Source organism: Mytilus edulis, chromosome 4 (genome assembly GCF_963676685.1).
Source record: "Mytilus edulis chromosome 4, xbMytEdul2.2, whole genome shotgun sequence".
Taxonomy (NCBI): domain Eukaryota; kingdom Metazoa; phylum Mollusca; class Bivalvia; order Mytilida; family Mytilidae; genus Mytilus; species Mytilus edulis.
In genome coordinates, this window is record NC_092347.1 from 81,534,546 (window position 1) to 81,555,459 (window position 20,914).

General features: G+C 33.1%; 2 protein-coding genes across 2 annotated transcripts; both read right to left on the reverse strand.

The window, feature by feature from the left end:
* Positions 1 to 1,170: 1,170 nt before the first annotated feature.
* Positions 1,171 to 3,348, reverse strand: LOC139520738 (zinc finger protein 271-like). The gene is made up of 3 exons (XM_071313658.1): positions 3,058 to 3,348; positions 2,613 to 2,670; positions 1,171 to 2,145 (listed from the first exon to the last, which is right to left on the reverse strand). Exons 2-3 carry the CDS (start codon positions 2,666 to 2,668, stop codon positions 1,314 to 1,316), a joined length of 888 nt encoding a protein of 295 aa, XP_071169759.1. The 5' UTR covers positions 2,669 to 2,670; positions 3,058 to 3,348; the 3' UTR covers positions 1,171 to 1,313.
* A 4,162-nt stretch (positions 3,349 to 7,510) lies between these two features.
* Positions 7,511 to 20,155, reverse strand: LOC139520739 (cyanophycinase-like). The gene is made up of 6 exons (XM_071313659.1): positions 19,949 to 20,155; positions 14,926 to 15,161; positions 14,059 to 14,204; positions 9,655 to 9,787; positions 8,397 to 8,538; positions 7,511 to 8,017 (listed from the first exon to the last, which is right to left on the reverse strand). The coding sequence occupies exons 1-6, from the start codon at positions 20,117 to 20,119 to the stop codon at positions 7,562 to 7,564; spliced, it is 1,284 nt and encodes a 427-aa protein (XP_071169760.1). The 5' UTR covers positions 20,120 to 20,155; the 3' UTR covers positions 7,511 to 7,561.
* Between the last annotated feature and the right edge of the window lie 759 nt (positions 20,156 to 20,914).

Sequence of the window (20,914 nt, forward strand, 5' to 3'; positions counted from 1 at the left end):
TTTGCAATAGGTCAACTATATTTGGTGTATGGAAATATGTTAATGAGGTACATGTCAGTCTCCCAAGTTTTATTTGAACTTGACTTCATTTTCATTACTCTGTGATCAGTTTTTGTGTGTTTTGGTCTGTTAAACTATAAGCAATAGAACAATAATATTTGTTGTATGGAGTGAAGGTTGTGTATGTCTGCCTGGCATGGTTCATCTGACCTTGACCTAATTTTCATTAGTCAATGTTTAGTGGTTTTTTCTGTTGTCTGTTCTTAGAATTTATAAGCAATAGATCAACTATTATATACTAAGTGTATTGAATGATTGTAAGGTGTACGTGTATTTCTCCTTCGGCTTATATGGCTTTTGTCTCATTTTCTTGGATCATGTTAAGTTTATGTTGATAGTTGTAGTTACGCTTTATATTTAGGACTATCAACAAAATATCAATGGTTAATAAAGAAGGCAAGACATTTCAGCGTGTCGCTCTTGTTTTATATGTGAAGCGTGCTGAGTCTATTCAGTTAAGCAATTTGCAACTAATTGTTACAGTTTGTTCACAAATTGTGCTATGACACCACCATAGGGATGGTTGTTCTCTCACAAACATATTTAACCCTTCAGTATTCTTAGTACCTAAGTCAGAAGCCTATAATTCAGTGGTTGTCGTTGGTTCCTGTCTGTCATATTTTATCGTAAATTGTATTGTTATACATTAAACCGTTAGTTTTCTCATTTGAATTGTTTTATATTTTGCATGTAGACTATGGCCTAAGTAAACAATTTTTCACATTATGTATGATTCACTTAGATCACTAACAACATCAACAATCAATTTAATGTGTATTTTTGACCATAGTTTGAATTGATTTCGGTCAACGTTTACTAGTTTTGCTTGATATAATTAAAGTGTCTTAAATGTACACAAGGAATAAGGAAAAATCATATGTTTGCAAATATTTGGTGTTTCTCACGGGACGATTGGTGTTTGTGTTTATTGTTAAAAACTGTACGGTGCTCTCAATGTTTTTTTTTTTGTATTTTTTTTTTTTTTTTGGTAGTCGGATTGCTATATACCATTGACTTTAACTGAAACTGGTCATGTTTTATAATCTCGTGTCTAGTACATTTGGTTATGTCGTAATTACAGATACAAAATAAACCGAACAAAACAAATACTAGAATGAAACCTTTTATTAGTATATTTCATTCACTAGACATAATAATGTAACAATAATTAGCTTTATACAAACACAATGTAGCACTATGAAAATTTTAAACTGTTTACAAACAATACATAATCATATTGGAGTAACGAAAGTCTAACTGTGTGATGCCTTGTGACGAAGCATGTTACCTGACTGTGCAAAGGATTTACCACAGAACGGACAGACGTACGGACGCTCACCGGTGTGAATTCTGGAATGCTTGGTGAAAGTTGAGAAGTCTGCAAAACTTTTCGGACAGTAGGTACAACTGTATGGCTTCTCCCCGGTATGGATACGGACGTGTGTACGAAGTGTTGACTTCTGGGTAAAACGCTTTCCGCAGTAATTGCACTGATGTGGACGCTTGTTCTCCTGATGAGACTGAAGGTGAACTTTCAAGTTTGGTTTCGAGCTGAAAATCTTGTTGCAGTAGGTACATACAATAGACTCTTTTGGTTTCTGTGTTGACTTTGGACGTGTAGCAGCAGACGACAAGGCTTGTTCTAGTAAGTCGGACACACGGTCATAAGAAACTGGTGTAGAGGAACATTGCAATGGAGACTGTACAGGGTCATGGAGCGTAGAGACGGGTTGCTGCAACGATGAAGGACACCTGGTGTCAAATTCTTCTTGCATGATGTCGGAAGCGATGTTGGTCTCGTATGGCTGACGTTCGGAGTAAGTGGCTTTAGAATCGTACAAACAAGAGCTGAGTTGTGGTTTCTGTTGTTGGTTGTTGCCAATCATGTTGTTGAGTTCTGGAAAGGTGCCAAGAATCTGACTGAAGATGGATGACCTGAGTTCATTCTTGTTGTATGACTGTGGTTTGTAGTCGTCTGTCAATGGCTTTGGTAGAATTGTAGGTTGAACGTGTGGTATGTAGGTTGGTGCCGGAAAGAACATTCCACTAGAGTGCAGATACTGGGAAGACATGTTATCTGCTGGTCTGAAAATGGATGAAATAAATTATAGCACATATTAAAATGATAAATGGTCATGATTTGTCGTTAAAAATATCATAATTCAAATACAATTCTGCCCTCACACAACATTACATAGTCTATCGACGACATTTGAAGAACAATCTGAAATATTGTCAAGACACGACAATTGGTTTTTTGATTACTTTTGTCGTTAGGATGCTATTGTATTGTGGTTACACCATTCACAATTGTATTCAGTCAACGGTCAGTAATAAATACATTCAAACTAAAACTTTATTTAATGTTTTTTTCTTCTCTCATTTGTGGAATTTCATTTAAAAAACTGTATAACGACTCTTTATATTAGATGATAGCGGTAATTACATAATAACAAAGGACGGTCTTCTTGATTTGTACATACATTTTAATTCATATTTGACTAAAATTGTTGGTGTTTGTTGATCAGTACCATAAAGTATAATGTACGTACCTTTGTTCTTGGACTGGAAATGTGGGATAATAAAATGGCATGTATGGTAGTTCCATATCTGAAAAACACAAAACAAATAGAATAAATTAAACCAATATGTATTTCAAGAAAGCATATACAAATATTAACTTTCAGATTTTTTTTTTATTTCGACAAGTTATTTGTTGAAAGCTTTCACATGTAGTTTAATTACAAAACTGATAATTAACCTTAATAAACAAAATAAAAAAATGCAAAATATTGTATCAAAATGTCCATTTTCTTCTTAAATAAATAGCAAAAATCTTTTGAGTTATTACACCGGCCAACTATAATTATTATAAGGGCTGCCATTAAAGTTTTAATATGTTTAATAAATTGATTATGATGTACACAAAAATTGCACGGTAAAGTAAAAACTCAGTAATACAACATTATTTATTTGTAAGGAAGAACGATAACTTACCTATGATCTGAGAAATTTTCTGCAACAGAAACGTATTTTGAGTAATAATTGCTTTCGGTTCGAATGGCTTCCAAGAAATATAATAAAATTTATGAAAAATGCAGATTTATTAAATATTTTTGACTTTTTCTAAATAAAACATTTTCCTATTGGTCAGTTACTTTCAATTTGTTTTTACAAGATGCCGTTATGCACCTCCTACTAGAAGCCAATCTGAGAAATTATTTAACACCTTTTGAGTTGTTTTAATGGTTTCATTATTAATTGACAATTGTCTTTAACACTCTGATCAAAGATGAGGTTAGATCAATCAAATTGTTCTTTTGATGTTTTCGGCGTGGACAGTTTTTGAGTTGTCATGATTTTACCTAATATATAATATTATGCAACCTCAATCAAATAATCAAAGAATATAATTTTTAATAAAAAATTTGAATACACAGAAAATGTCAGAATGTACATATCGTTTTGCAACTAGTGTGAAGGTAGTCGTCGATAGCAGCCTAGTCGTTTTGCACCAAAGTAGCAAACTAAGATTTTTTTTTAAAATAAAGACAATATGATAAACCGTTGGTCATTTTTTTTTAAATATTACTTTTTAAAAAATCTTGGTTTTCAAGAACTTCCACGAATAGGAATACTAGAGATACTACTTACACTTTATATGAACCATATGTTAAAGGTGTATATATATGAACCATATGTTAAAGGTGTATATATGTGAACCATATGTTAAAGGTGTATATATATGAACCATATGTTAAAGGTGTATATATATGAACCATATGTTAAAGGTGTATATATATGAACCATATGTTAAAGGTGTATATTCTTTTTCCTTTAATAGTGGCATTAAAAACTTGTAAAAGATATGCATGAGAATAACAAAAATAAGATTTATCTTGGACAATGTTGGAGTAAAATTAAACCTATTGAGTATTTTCTGGTTAATGTTAGATGCAGCTAGGTTTTATATTTATTGAATTGGATTTTTTTTTTATTGTGTAAAGCTGCGATTCATGGATAATATTTATGGCTATAAATTTGAAGGATATTTTGTTTATTATCCACATGCACGACTAAAAAACACATGGGAAATAAGCTGATGATTTCTGCTTTCATGGGTCACCCTTGGGTTAAGGCATTAGATGTACCCTAAGTAACAACCATTATTATTTCTTAAGGATGTATTAAGCCAAGTTTCTATTGAATAAATTTATTATCATTGACTTATTCGTATTGCATATAAATACAAAAAAGAAGATGTGGTATGATTGCCAATAATACAACTCTTCACAAGAGACCAAATGACATGTTGTAGATATTAACATCTATAGGTATACGGCCAGACCCTTCAACAACAAAAAACCAAATATGTAACACAGCAACAAACGACAACCATTGAATTAAAGGCTCCTGTCTTGTGACAGGCACATACACACAGAATTTGGCGGGATTTCAACCGGAATCCTCTAACCTGGGACAGTGGTGTAACAGTTCAAAATAAGAACGATTTATAAAATTCAGTTTAAATCTTCATGCCATTTGGAAATATGTTAATTTAAAACAGAATGACAAATAGTGTCTTTTATTTCGCAAAATTGTATGTTTTCATCATGTATATTGTAACGCTCTAAAATTCCACACGTTTTAAATTTGTCTCTTATTTTAAAATTCCAGTTTTTGGAGTTTGAAACGTCTTGATTGTCAGCCAACGCAAAGACTCTTTTAATCAAACGTCCACTATCAAAATTTCGCAAAAGTCTATTCCGCTAATTTATCACAGATTTTCATTGTTTTACTATAACAGGAGTCCAACCAATATCCCCATGTACGGCTGTATTGGGCGTATCTCGTCCTACACGCATAGAGAAACGAGTTGCCCGATTTTGTACGACAGCAATACACGTGTCGTGCTTTGTATCCCCAGATCGAAACACCATAGTTAAGGACACTCCAAAACATTGTATCATATAGTTTTGTGCAACAGTTATAATGGGAGTCCACCAAACGTTTTAAACTTTGCTTTTACTAATCCAAGTACTCTACTCGCAGATTTCGCAACATTACTGGCCATGCGGTTGTAATCTAAATGTTCCGTAAAAACTAAACCTAGATACTTATATGTTTCCACTGTTGAAATTGAAAGTTCACCACATACAAAAAACAAAACGCAGTTCTTTCAATGGATAACGGTCTGAAATGTATGACTTTAGACTTTTCAGCGTTTACAATCATATGATTATTAGCACACCAAGAGGAAAGAATGTTTAAGAGTAACTGAAGGTCCTCGGGGGGAACTAGCTAGAAGAACCATATCATCTGCGTATAACAGAATTCCAATTGTTTCTCCATCTATATTGATACCAACATAAGATTAAGAACACTCAAGACACAACACACGACACGTGATTCAGAAGATCAGTTCAAAACACCAGAAAAGCCGCCTACCAAAACTCCAAAGAAGAAAGAGCTTGTTCAAAACAATCTGAGAAAAAAAACCCCAACAATTAGATATAAAGAAGATGCCACTTGCCAACCACATATTTTATTTGATAATGTGATAGAATGAAATTCAAAACAGTGTAGCTGTGGCCATTGATTGACACATTAAAATCATCCATTGACTGGGACAATTTAGGTGAACGTTTGTATGTAACGACCAATGCTCACTATGTACTTTTTAAAGACACTTAAACTATGGGGTCACCAAAGGTTCTCAACACCTAAATAAAGTAATTCGAAAAATTAATCAGAAATAACACGATATTTTGATTTATATCAATTATATAAATCAAAACACAAAGGTTATTCCTGATTAATTTTTCGAATTATTTTATAATTAAAGGCGTTAAGAAACCTTTGGTGACCCCACAGTTTAAATGTCTATCGTAGGTACGTCGTGAACAGTGGTCGTTACAGACAAACGTTCACGTAAATTGTCCCAGTCAATGAACGATTCCAATGTGTCAATCAATGGCCACAGCTACACTGTTTTGAATTTCATTCTAATTTATGAAATCAGATTCAAACTAGAGACTTTAAAGAGTCTATACTTGTCGCTTATCTAGCTATGTGTGCATCTTCAACGATGGACACACTCCAACATTGTAGATTAGAATATACTTCGTGAATAAAATCTCTTGTTTGTAGATTTTGTAATGCTGATATTTGTTTTCTGTTTAAGTTCTCTCCATCTCCAAAGATTTTGCTTAAAAAATACAATAGAGAAAAAAATCATTTAGGTCAATAACTACTATAAAGAAAAAAACGTGCCAATTTTCATCTACGCTAACCTATTTGCTTTTTTAAATTAATATTCAAAACAATATGCAATTACACAATAAATTGAAAAAAATCATCATTGAAGGAGAAGCGATCATATAAGGACATTTAACGATTTCAGCAATGTTAACTTATTTGTAGATCTTGACAATCTGATAATGTTTGCTTCTAAAGTTTTTATCTATTTATCATAGTTTTCAAGATGATAGGCAAATTGCCCCAAAAATATTGATAAAAATCTTCATAATAGGGCAATAACTCCAATCATAAGTCAACTAACGATTTCGACGATTTCACTTATTTGTAGATCTTGTGTCGGTGATCAATTTTGCATATTAAAGGTTTTCTGTATCTAGCTATAGTTTTCTAGATAATATATAAAAAATAAAAATGATACAATTCTTCATTCAAGGACAATTCGTCTGAAAGTTTTGATATAAAATTCAAGCGATTATGAACACTTTTGCCAAGACATTTTTTCTCGATCTATAGCGGGTTTTATGCATTCGTCTCAACTCGACCGATTCCGTACCCTCATCTAAGGGGAGTAGCGGATTCTACCGAGGATTGCCGAATGGGGTTTTAAGATGATATACAAAACTTGCACTATATCCCAATGTTCTATTTTTAGCGATGTCAGCTATGTTAGTTGGAAGGCGGGTTCATCGAACATTTTTTCTTTAAAACAAGATATTATAATGATAATCATCACTATGTTTGGTTGTCCAGTAGTTTGAGAGAAGGTTTTTTGTAAAACTTAACGGATGACAGACAACGGACGAAAAACTGACTCGACCCTTTTTGCCAGTTGAACCAATACATTGTTTACAGAAGGCTTTAAATGCAATGTTGATAGACATTGGCACATTATGAACACTATAAACTCGAAATATGAACAGAACCAATATTCCAAAAACCATTGCGAAGAAATATTCTGACCCTCAATGACTAAATTTTTTTCTTCCGAATTCATTTAAAAAAAAAAAATGATTGAAAGTGTCGAAAAATTAAATAAAAATGTTTTTTTTTTAACTCAGTAAAGAAAACATACCCCCACCCTTTGAAGTCACCGGTGTTGAAGTTAGATGTTCGCTCTTTAGCGCAAATTCAACAGTATACATAAACAAAATGGAAGTCCTTATTTAACGTTCACAAATGAAAAAAAAAATTCCAGAGCTCTACAGTGTTTATTCAGATGCAACAAACAAACAGACTAAATTTATGGCGAAAAGTCTATTTTCACATATAGATTTCTGTATGACGTAATATCTGTGTGAAAACTATGTTTTCTTTCGACAAATCCCTCAGCCCCAGCAACTGCTCGTGACATCGTAACTCTGAATCTTGGATTATTTTCATAAGTATCACCATAACTGCTTGTTTCCAAACGAGAATCAAAGATACTGGTAGCGACTCTTGTAAATTCAGACTTCTGTGTCGGGTGACGTCTGTTCCCGCCAAATATATCTTGTGTTGTTAACGCATGATCGTAATTCTCATGCCCCTTCATTTGGGTCTTGGTCGGAGAAAACTTGATGGTTTTGTTTTGAAGGAATATTTTGTCTCCGTGAGTCAGATAGTGTACCATTACATTGTCAATGTTGAAATACTTGGTGCTGTTGTCTACATGGGAATTAGACACGTCTGCAAACAATACTCCATTCTCCCCTATAATCTGAAGTAGATAGTCAATGATAGTATGACAATTGTAGGTAAATATTTTCAAAACTCCAATCACAATCTGTAAAATAATTCATAATTTATTTTTTTTTAATTTTCGTTTATATATAAATATATAAATGTATATTTTTATTGATGTTATTATTTAAATCATTAAAATATATTTGCTTGGCTATAACAGTTGATAAAAAACAACCTAACAACAAAAGACTTGGTAGATGAGTCACCTAATGCCCTCACACCATATTGCATGCTTCAATTTTTCATTGTTAAAATGTTTAACACGCATTTCTTTATTCATCGTTTGTTAAATGTGTTCCTAAAAATGCTATAAAGAATTCATGCTAATATAAATGCAACTTATTTTAACTTACCTCCCCTTCAGCTTGACTAGTTCCAGCATGCCTTATTACGAGTGCAGTATTTTCATCCACACCAATACCCCAGTCTACACCATTATATAAATGGCGGGTGTCTGACAACAACCTGATCAGACGACCTTCTCGTCCACGTTGACTAAAATGAAAGGAATATAAAACTGAGGAAACAATTCATTATATTATAGATGGAACTTTCAAGAGTAAAGCATCGTTTATGTAGAATTATATTAATTCATATAGTTCAATTATATTCAAAATTTCTTTTGGAGTTTTTACATGAACGAATAACAAATATGTTTCACAGCAACACACTACAAACAATGAATTACATGCTCCTGACTTAGGACAGCCACTTACAGTTGACGGGATGAAACTCGTTTGAAGGCGACAACCCTCCCTAAATCTTGGATAATGGTGTAACAGTACAAAATAAGAAAAAACTATACAAATTCGTTTAGAAAGTCTTAACTCATCAGATGAATACAAATAGAAATACATCAAACAAAACACAGAGTGGACATAGACAGGAATTTATATAACCCACAACAAAAAGACATTCGCAGTTACTGACAGCTAGTTAAAAGTTAATAGCAACTTATAAAAAAATCTTTGATCTAAGACTGAAATATCAATCAGTACATATTCAACATCCAATGGATTTAGTGCGCAGACGTCATACACAGTCAGAGAAAAAAAACCTTGTGCAATGCCAAGATACAAGTACAGACAGATTGAAGAGCCATACATGTGCATATGACATGTATATAAAAATATTTCTTTGGCTTAATTTGAATTTTCTGATAACAAAATCATTATTGATACCGACAAAAACAATATAAAAAATCTAACTTCTATGTTGAATTGGTAACCTTTCAGAATAAGTTTATTTAAAGTGCCGATAAGTCCCCCCCGGATCGTTTCTAAATTTCCGGGCTCGGTAAATAATATCTCAGTAAAACTTAGGATGTGTACATGTTATCCACTTTGGAATAAGTTTTCTACAGGTACAACCAAACTTCAAAACAAAATCTTTATATCTATGGAAGAATTAAGAAAAGGTTTTAATTAATTTGTGGTTACTGTCTAGAAATGTTCCTCTACACATATTGAAAATATAAAATGCTTCTATTTTTTGATGACCTGTAGTTGTTGATTTCTATGTCATTTGGTCTCTTGTGGAGTGTTGTGTCAATGGCAATCACACCACATCTTCCTTTTTTTTTTAATTTGCCAATAATTAAATAGAACAAACCTGAAATGTGTGTCAAGGATAAAACCATGCAACATACGAAGTCCGCCATTATTGTTGTATATCAAATCATCTGGATGATCTTTGTTTTCAGACTTAAAAGCCCCGTATCGCAAAGCATCCCAACTCATTCCACCTTAAAAATAAAGTTTTTAACGATAGCTGATTTAGCTAATTGACCTGATGGAGAAAATTGTAACTCATTTACTGTTTTAAAGAAAGAACACGAAAACTTCAGTTTGTAACCCCTTCCACTGTACACAGGTACGGGACTGGAACATACCCTTGTTTACAGCACTGAGTCGATACCTCTGTACATGTATACTATCAGGCCCCAAAGGTATCATAAGCTCTGTACTTCGATACTGACATGATTTATAACAATATATCTAAAATTGCCCGTTTATAAATTTTGAAATTATACAGAAACTTAGGTTTACACTCCCTCGGGCAAAGTCGACCATAGAAGGATTTGGGAAATACTTTTGTACTTTTGGGTCCTTTTTGGTTAATGGCTTTTCAACGTTTTCGATCCTTATAAATCCTTCAAATTTGGTTTAATTATTCGGTATTGAGCGTTCCTGATGAAGGTAAATCCAGAAAAGCGTGTCCGACGTACGCACTTGTTAAAACGTGTTGTTTTCATTTTTTAAACGAATTTATGAACACTTTTAAGGAACAATAAATGTCTCATGTTCTTTACTTTGTTGTCTGAGAACAAAATACAGAATAAGTCTATTCGCGTTGGCAGTACGCGATTGACATCATTAATGTGTTCTCGTAAAAATAGTTTAATCCCACCTACGGTATGTTTATGTTTCTTTCTTAGTTACGAATATCGTCACTGATATTTAAACTTTAAAAAATTTCTGTAAAATTGATCTTTGTTTCAAATAAAGAAATACTTTGCAAGAGAAAAGTTTTATTCTGTCCAGTACTATAGACAATTTGTCACATAACATTTCATTACATATAAGAAAATCATCATCATTGGTAGTTAACCAATTACATTTTCAGTCTCATGGTTCATTCAAAACACAAAGAACAGTTTATGCAGTTTTCATGGTCTCTATTTACGACTGGTTACATGAATCGAATCATCTCTCTTTGGCATTACACGCTAGCAAAACGTAACATCTCTCATTTTCATTACACTTTATCAAAACGTAACACCTCTCATTTTCATTACACTTTATCAAAACGTAACATCTCTCATTCTCATTCCACTTTATCAAAACGTATCATGTCTCATTCTCATTACATAAACTTTTCCAAAACATATCATCTATCATTCTTATTACACTTTCCCAAAACGCATCATCTCTCATTCTCATTCCACTTTATCAAAACGTATCATCTCTCATTCTTATTACACTTTCCCAAAACGTATCATCTCTCATTCTCATTCCACTTTATCAAAACGTATCATCTCTCATTCTTATTACACTTTCCCAAAACATATCATCTCTCATTCTTATTACACTTTCCCAAAACGTATCATCTCTCATTCTCATTCCACTTTATCAAAACGTATCATCTCTCATTCTCAATACACTTTACCAAAACGTATCATCTCTCATTCTCATTACACTTACCCAATACATATCATCTATCATTCTTATTACACTTTCCCAAAATGTATCATCTTTCATTCTCATTCCACTTTATCAAAACGTATCATCTCTCATTCTCATTACACTTTACCAAAACGTTTCATCTCTTATTCTCATTACACTTATCCAATACATATCATCTCTCATTCTTTTACACTTTCCCAAAACGTATCATCTCTTATTTTCATTACACTTACCCAATACACATCATCTATCATTCTTATTACACTTTCCAAAAACGTATCATCTTTTATTCTCATTACACCTTATCAATACATATCATCTATCATTCTTATTACACTTTCCATAAACGGATCATCTCTCATTCTCATTCCTCTTTATCAAAATGTATCATCTCTCATTCTTATTACACTTTCCCAAAACGTATCATCTCTTATTCACCTTACAATTACCCAATACATATCATCTATCATTCTTATTACACTTTCCCAAAACGTATCATCTCTTATTCACATTACACTTACCTGATACATATCATCTATCATTCTTATTACACTTTTCCAAAACGTATCATCTCTTCTTCTCATTCCACTTTATCAAAACGTATCATCTCTCATTCTTATTACACTTTCCAAAAAAGTATCATCTCTCATTCTTATTACACTTTCCCAAAACGTGTCATCTCTTATTCTCATTACACTTACCCAATACATATCATCTATCATTCTTATTTCACTTACCCAAAACGTATCATCTCTTATTCTCATTACACCTACCCAATACATATCATCTATCATTCTTATTACACTTTCCAAAAACGGATCATCTCCCATTCTTATTACACTTTCCAAAAACGTATCATCTCTTATTCACATTACACTTACCCGATACATATCATCTATCATTCTTATTACACTTTCCCAAAACGTATCATCTCTTCTTCTCATTTCACTTTATCAAAACGTATCATCTCTCATTCTTATTACACTTTCCAAAAAAGTATCATCTCTCATTCTTATTACACTTTCCCAAAACGGGTCATCTCTTATTCTCATTACACTTACCCAATACATATCATCTATCATTCTTATTTCACTTACCCAAAACGTATCATCTCTTATTCTCATTACACCTACCCAATACATATCATCTATCATTCTTATTACACTTTCCAAAAACGGATCATCTCCCATTCTCATTCCACTTTATCAAAACATATCATCTCTCATTCTTATTACACTTTCCAAAAACGTAACATCTATTATTCTTACCCAATTCATATCATCTATCATTCTTATTGCACTATCCCAAGACGTATCATCTCTTATTCTCATTACACTTACCCAATACATATCTTCTATCATTCTTATTACACTTTCTAAAAACGTATCATCTCTTATTCTCATTACACTTTCCCAATACATATCATCTATCATTCTTATTACACTTTTCTAAAACGTATAATCTCTTATTCTCATTACACTTACCCAATACATATCATATATCATTCTTATTACACTTTCCAGAAACGTATCATCTCTTATTCTCATTACACTTTCCCAATACATATCATCTATCATTCTTATTACACCTTCTCAAAACGTATCATCTCTTATTCTCATTACACTTACCCAATACATATCATCTGTCATTCTTATTACACTTTCCCAAAACGTATCATCTCGTATTGTCATTTCACCTTATCAAAACGTATCATCTCTCATTCTCATTACATTTTATCGAAACGTAACATCTCTCATTCCAATTACATTTTAACAAAACGTATCATCTTTTATTCTCATTTCACTTTGTCAAAACGCATTATCACTCATTCTCATTATATTTTTTTTTTATCAAAACGTATCATCTCTTATTCTTATTACACTTTAAAAAAAACCATATAATTATATTTTACCAAAACGTATCATCTCTCATTCTCATTACATTTTATTCAAACGTATCATCTCTCATTCTCATTACACTTTTCCAAAACGTATCATCCCTCATTCTCATTCAAATTCATCAAACGTATCATCTATTGTTCTCATTACATTTTATCAAAACTTATCATCTTTCATTCTCATTCCAATTTATCAAACGTATCATCTCTCATTCTCATTACATTTTATCAAAACGTATCATCTTTTATTCTCATAACACTTTATGAAATCGTATCATCTCTCATTCTCATTCCAATTTATCAAACATATCATCTCTTATTCTCATTACATTTTATCATAACGTATCATCTCTCATTCTCATTACACTTTACCAAAACGTACTATCATCTCTCATTCTCATTATTCTTGATCAAAATGCATCATCTCTCATTCTCATTACACCTTATCAATGCTTGTCATCTCTCATTCTCATTACACTTTACCAAAACGTATCATCTATCATCCTCAATACACTTTACCAAAACGTATCATTTCTCATTCTCATTACACTTGATCAAAACGTATCATCTCGTCATCGCATAACGTTTAATCAACAGTTCTTAAAAACGTATCATCTCGTATTCCTCACACTTGATCAAAGCGTATCATGTCTCGTTTTAATTACACTTTATTAAAACATATCATCTCTCATTCTCATAACACTTTACCAAAACGTATCATCTCGTATTCGCAAAACAATAACAGCTCTTAAAAACGTATCATCTCTCATTCTCATTACACTTCACTAAAACGTAACATCTCTCATTCTCATTACACTTTATCAAAACGTAACATCTCTCATTCTCATTCCACTTTATCAAACATGGTTGACCTTTATTTATCATAAACAATTGAAAAAGTAAATAAAAGAAGGATGTAATTTTGAAACTGACCTCTGATCATGACAGCTGACGATTGACAAGCAGTGCCTGCACTGGATCCAGCTATAACTGCACCAGCATCAAATAAACCAGTTATTTCTCTCATAGCTGGAACACTTATATGAGCCAGTAGAACATAATATTTAAATAGAGGTAATCTGAAAAAGACAGCCCATAAAGTAAGCATAGATCATATTAACAACAAAATGTAGTTTTTTTTTCATACTTTACTACCATCTCTCATTCTCATTACACCTACAGATGGATCAGTACCGATTCATGTCTTGTATCTAAACACTTATTACATGCACCTAAATTGGTACTGTAAAATAGGTGCTGTAATCTTATTGTATCTACTAGATATAGGAAGATGTGGTGTGAGTGCCAATGAGACAACTCTCCGTCCAAATAACAATTTAAAAAAAAGTAAACCATTATAGGTCAATGTACGGCCTTCATCACGGAGCCTTGGCTCACACCGAACAACAAGCTATAAAGGGCCCCAAAATTACTAGTGTAAAACCATTCAAACGGGAAAACCAACAGTCTAATCTATATAAAAATAAAAAAAACGAGAAACGAGAAACACGTATAAATTACATAAACAAACGAGAACTACTGTAAACACTTATTACATGCACCTAAATTGGTACCGTAAACTTGGTGCCGTAATCTTATTGTATCTAAACGCTTATTACATGCACCTAAATTGGTACCGTTAACTTGGTGCAGTAATGTTATTGTGTTAAACACTTAAATAAACTACATGCACATAAATTGGCAACGTTAACATGTTGTATTAAACAAAATTAAAGTAATTAAAAAAGTGTTTACAAGTGACCGGAAAAAGAACTTAAAAAGTATAAATATCAGTCTTACGAATCGATAATTCTCTGTTGATCTCCCCCTCCAAAGAAGAATCCTGTTTGTTGCTTTATTTTATCAACAACATCATCATTGAAATTATTGGAAGTATGGTTGACGTCTATTGGTATACAGTAGACAGACTGGGCCTTATAACGATGCAGGAATAAGTCAGAATAGTAATTACAGCTGTCCGCGGGATCAGCAGAGCCCGCAGTAACGATCCCAATCTTGGCATAGTTTTCTCCTCCCTAAGATGTGTAACAGTACAAAATCAGAATATGATTTATGGTTAATGTATAATATAGGATTAAACGCCTGTTTAAGGGAGTTCGCTTCTCAGTTTCAAAATAATTAACACACTAGTTTATATAGATCGGGGATAAATAAACGAATCCAAAGAGCAAAAAAAATATATAGGTCACCGTGCTTGTTTTCAAGATATTAGCCATTGAAATTTTGGCGGGAAACTATTATCTTTTGACTTTTCATAGCTTTATCATTGACAAGTTTAAGTTCTAAAAAACTATTAAAAATTAATTAAAATGTTATAAGACTTTTACAGATGGCTTTTCACTATACATGTAAAAGATTTCAAAAAGAAAAATGCGGGTCAACGGGCAATTTTTTTTTAAGGCATTCAAATAGATAAAACCAGAGGATTCCGAAAATCTGTCAAAAAAATCCAAAACATGACAAGCCAGCTTCCTTAAAGGAATTTATTGGTGTATAAAATCGGCCAATTCACTCATAAACAAATACAAGTCCGAAGGACTTTTATGATATGTTTGTGAGTGGCTGGGTCCAGTTTATACACCAATAAATTCCTTTAAGGTGGTACCTAACAGTACAGGGAGATAACTCTGTAAAGTCAGCTAAACGTTTAAAGTACGTTGTGTTGTAAAAGGAATATCTCAATGATAAAAATTGGTGTTTGTCAAATTGCTATATAACCAGTGTAATTTTTCTGACAAAACGGTTGCTTCAAATTTTTTATTTTTTTTATATTTTTGTTTTAAGTTATTAACTTTGACAAAATTCTATGAAAATTAAACAAGCCAAATTAATTTTAGTGAAAGTGTTGGGTACCACCTTAAAAACTGACGCGTTTAATCCTTATAATTCTTTAAAATTTGATAGGGAGTATACTTACACACACTCGTTACCTCTATATCACACGTAATATGTATTATATGTCATTAAATAGGCCTGGCGCGTGAATATATTTGTTGGTTAACGCAAAAATATGTACTCAATGAAAATTTTGCTATCTGATAAAAAATAAACTGCAAAAAACTCTTATTATCATAAAAATGAATGTTTTTGTGTAAATATTTTATTCAACGATTAACTTGCAGTGAAAATATATTTTGTTAAAGTCGGTGTTCAACTTCCGAAGCAAGGTTGTCGGCTCTCCGGACATTCCCGAAGTCCTGCGTTTAACACCCTTGCAAGATCTCGGAGAACTTAATCATCCGCAGCGCATGCTTACATTTTTTCGTTAATTGCATAAACATATATTTAAAACATGTTTTTGTATTAACTTGAACGGTTCATTTTTAAACATAAGACAATTTGTAGCCGTTTGACCATTCTGTGGAAAGTGGGTACATGCGAACTACTTTGTTTACGTTTTCCAAGTTGGCGGCCGCCAGCGTACAAACCATGCAGGTATGATTTTTACTTATATTAAACGATATAACTATTTTAAATCAATGTATATGACGGAATTCAATTGCATAGGTGTCAGGTCTGAATTTTGAAAATGACCTTTATGTATAGCTTTGAAATAAAAGTAAAATTGAGAATGGAATTGGGGAATGTGTCAAAGAGACAACAACTCGACCATAGAACAGACAATAGCAGAATGTCATCAACGGGTCTTCAATGCAGCGAGAGCCGTGGTGTAGTGGTTAGTGCATCGGACTACTAACACAAAGGTTCCTGGTTCGATTCCCGTCTGGGATGAAAATTTCAGGGACTCAATTTTCGGCTCTCCCTTGACACCATTTGCGAGTATGGTCTTGAGGAAAAGATGCTAGTCCGTCGGTTGGGGGCGATAAATGGTTGACCCGTGTTAAGAGAGAGCCATATCTCTTGCACGTTAAAGACACCCTTGTAGATTTCGAAAAAGAGCAGGCTAATGCCGCTACAAGGCAGCACTCACACCCGCAAAGTGGAAAGGGATTAATATAAGTTGCAAAACTTGTTTCCCAATCCACTATGAATAAATACGTTTAAACTAATGCAGCGAGAAATTCCCACACCCGGAGGCGTTCCTCAGCTGGCCCCCATACAAATAATAATTATATAATGAACGCCATACTCAACTCCAAATTATACACAAGAATACTAAAAATAAAAATGATACAAGACTAACAAAGGCCAGAAGGTCCTGACTTCGGACAGGTGCAAAAATGAAGCGGGGTTAACATGTTTATGAGATCTCAACCCTCCCCCTATACCTGTAGCCAATGTAGAAAAGTAAATGATAACAATACGCCAATTTCTATTCTGGCAAATATTGATAATAAATTTCCAATATCTTAACCTGGGGGGAAAAGCAATTAAATAATTTGAATAAGTTTTATGGTAGATTTCAAGCAGTCTTCTCGTTTCCACTTGCAGTTTCACTTTATAAAGTAAATGTTTTTCTTTTCATTTTAATAATTCATTTAACTCTACATTTAATAAAATGCTAACTTGAAGAAAACCTATCGAAAAGTTACAAAAGGTAACTGAAATTTGAATAACTCGAATCGTATATTATCAGCGTCAATTCATTTCTATTTCCTTTTTGGGTCTTTGGTGTAAACCCCAAAAAATTAGTTCCGACCACAAAGAGTAGTGTCCCTTTGAACGCTTATAGATCACCAATCTCCCATGCAGAGTTGTCGGTCCTTGCTCTCTCTCATTGAGAGAGAGCAAGGACCGACAACTCTGCATGGGAGATTGGTAGATCACAATACAAAATAGCAAGTCCGCATAAATGATCAGTGACGCAGAAAATACAAAATACCAGTGACGGCAAGGATTGATTGCTGAGTTTATGAGCTTCTAGACTGGTTCCCGATCGCAATATTAAGTATGTTACACATATACCAATATATTAGAGAGTATGGCTGATAGCTAATACCTGGAACGTAGTTCCGGGAACCAGGATAATGAGCTTCGGTCCTTGCTTGGCAAACTCCGAAACAGTGGTGACGTTGCTTCGCTAAACTAAAGTCAACGTAGCGTAGTAAAGAGGACGTAACCGCTGTTTCGGAGTTTGCTTGCTTGGAAGTTGGTCGGTGTTATTATTGCCGCCATCTTGTTTACATTGGTTACGAAAAGAAGTTCGGTCAACGTCGTCTATCGAAACATAACCAACGTCAAGATCAACTACCGGAAGTCCTCTCGACCAATCATATGAAAGTATTCCCTTATATGCAAATCATATAAGAATTATTACGTGAATAAACTTATCAAAATGAAAATATTGGTTCTTGTCCACGGATGACTTATTTGATATGGAACATATCTGATGTTTACCTATTGCTGCATGTGATAATGGAATACATAAACATAACAATACAACGATGTGATATATATGTATATATGATTGCAAATGATACAACTCTCCACAATAGACCAACTAATATAAAAGTAAACATCTGTAGGTAATTGTTCGGCCTTCAACAATGAGCAAAAACCATACCGCCTTGTAATTAAGCTATAGAAATCCCCGAAATTGCAAATGAAAAACAATATAAATGAGAAACCTAACGGTCTTATTAACAAAACAATGAATAAAATACAAACTGAAATATGATATACAGCAACAGATGGCAATCAATGAATCACATGCTCTTCACTTAGACAGGCACATACAGAATGTGGCGGAGTTGAACATATTTAATGGCACAAACCCTCCGTCTAACTTGGGACAGTGGTGTTACAGTACGACTTGAGACTCGGATCCAGTCATTTTTAAGGGGGTTGTGTGTTCTAACAAATGCTATTCATATAAAAAGGACAACCATGTGTCCCAATAACAAAACATTAGATTCCAAACACGAAGAGGTTTTACCATCCCCTGGAGCCATCATTGCGACAAAGCAATGAAGATTAAATTCAGTTGAAAAGGGCTTCAGGCTTCACTATGACTTTGAGATGAAGAACAGCATTAATAAGCGCTGTTCCTTTGCTTTGTGTGTGTTGTTTTGTTGTGTATGTACTGATTTTGTTTCATGGATAGACCCCCCCCCCCCCCCTCTATCCTTTTCTTCCTATTCACTCCTCTCATCGATAGAAAGATCGATACCTTAAATTCATTCATTGTTGTATTTTTATAGAATAAAGCTTATGTTTAAGAAAATTTTTAGTAATCGGATACCAAGAACATTTTATTAAGTAGAATTGAGCTTTCATGTTTACGACAACGAGACGCATATTATAGAACAACAAAACAATATTCATGCTTGATCGAAAAAGATTTTGGAAACACAGTTTCGGTTGTAGTGAGGTATTGTTTAATTCGCATTGTTTATAAGTATTCGGTGTATTATCTATTTTATGAAAGAGCTATGAGCACTATATGTCAATCAGACAGCAACCCAACAACAGTAGAAAGACACAAATTGTATCTTCAGATATCAGCTAGTGCAACTATTGTTGTTGAGCACAGTAAGCAGTTCCTGATTCCCACAAGTTGTGTTGTTTATGGCAAGCAAAGGTGTTTTGTTTTGTCTGTTTGTCACTAAATTTTCAATATTTTTTTTTCATTTACTGAGGTATATTTTGTACAATTCCAGGTATTAAACTGTTCAATGTCATTATTCGAAAGGGCTCTCATGGGGTGTTCAAGTATATAATCGCATAATCAAAAACCCTTTTTTTTTAAAACAAGATAATAAAATTAACAAACATTCAGGAAATATTTGATCTGGTAATCAAATAATCACTATAAGATCGGTCATTGAATCGCATAATCAAAAAACCCACGAGGACGCTCATTCGGATAAGTTTTATCACATAAAACACTTTAAGTACTTACAGCAAGTTTTACGATGGTGTTATATATTTCGTTGTTGTTTTCATCAAGATGGCCGCCAGCCAAAACCAATCTTTTACCATAAGTATGATATAGAGGCAATTTGACTTGATCGACGTCTAACAGTAATGCGTGTGCGACTGACAACGAAAGTAATAAGCACAAAACCGCCATATCCTTGTAAGATGATATTTATGATAAGATATAAAGTAAACTTAAAATGACCTAAGATAACCTATATAATAGAACTTTACGATAGATTTGAAATGGCATTTCCGTTACAATTTGTGCCTTTAAAACCTTGAAAACGGGTAGAAGTTTATACAAAATAATGGCTAAAGATCACAGGCACTTGTTTCTATCCATTGGAAGCCCCACTATCAACGTATAATTACTAAATATACGTTGATAGTGGGGCTTCCAATGGATAGAAACCAGTGCCTGTGCTAAAGATACCAAAGGGACATTCAAACTCATAGGTCTAAAATGAACTGAGTTGTTAATTTCTGTGTCATTTGGTCTCTTGTGAATAGTTTTCTCATTGGCAATCATTTCAAATCTTCTTTTTAATATTGACAACGCCATGGCAAATGGTGTATCGATAAACGTTAAGAAATTTAGCTTAAGAAAAGTTTGTTTTATGAAGTTATGAAGAACAAACTTTAATGATTGTAAACAGTTCCTGATCTTGTGAACTCTGTTGATGTAGGCATAAATACAGATTATTGATATATTAACGATAATAGTGTATTTTTTCATAAATTTGACCTATTGAGATTATCTTTGAAGAAATTTCGAAAACTACAGAACTAAAGCATCTGTTTTGTTTATGCAATTATGTGAACAGATTTGGTACTATCGATAAAAAGCCATGCACTACTATAAGTCATTCACTGTTGATGTTCTTATGTGCGTCGTCAAAATATGTGTACGTCTATTTGAAACAATTTATGTTTTATACATGTATTG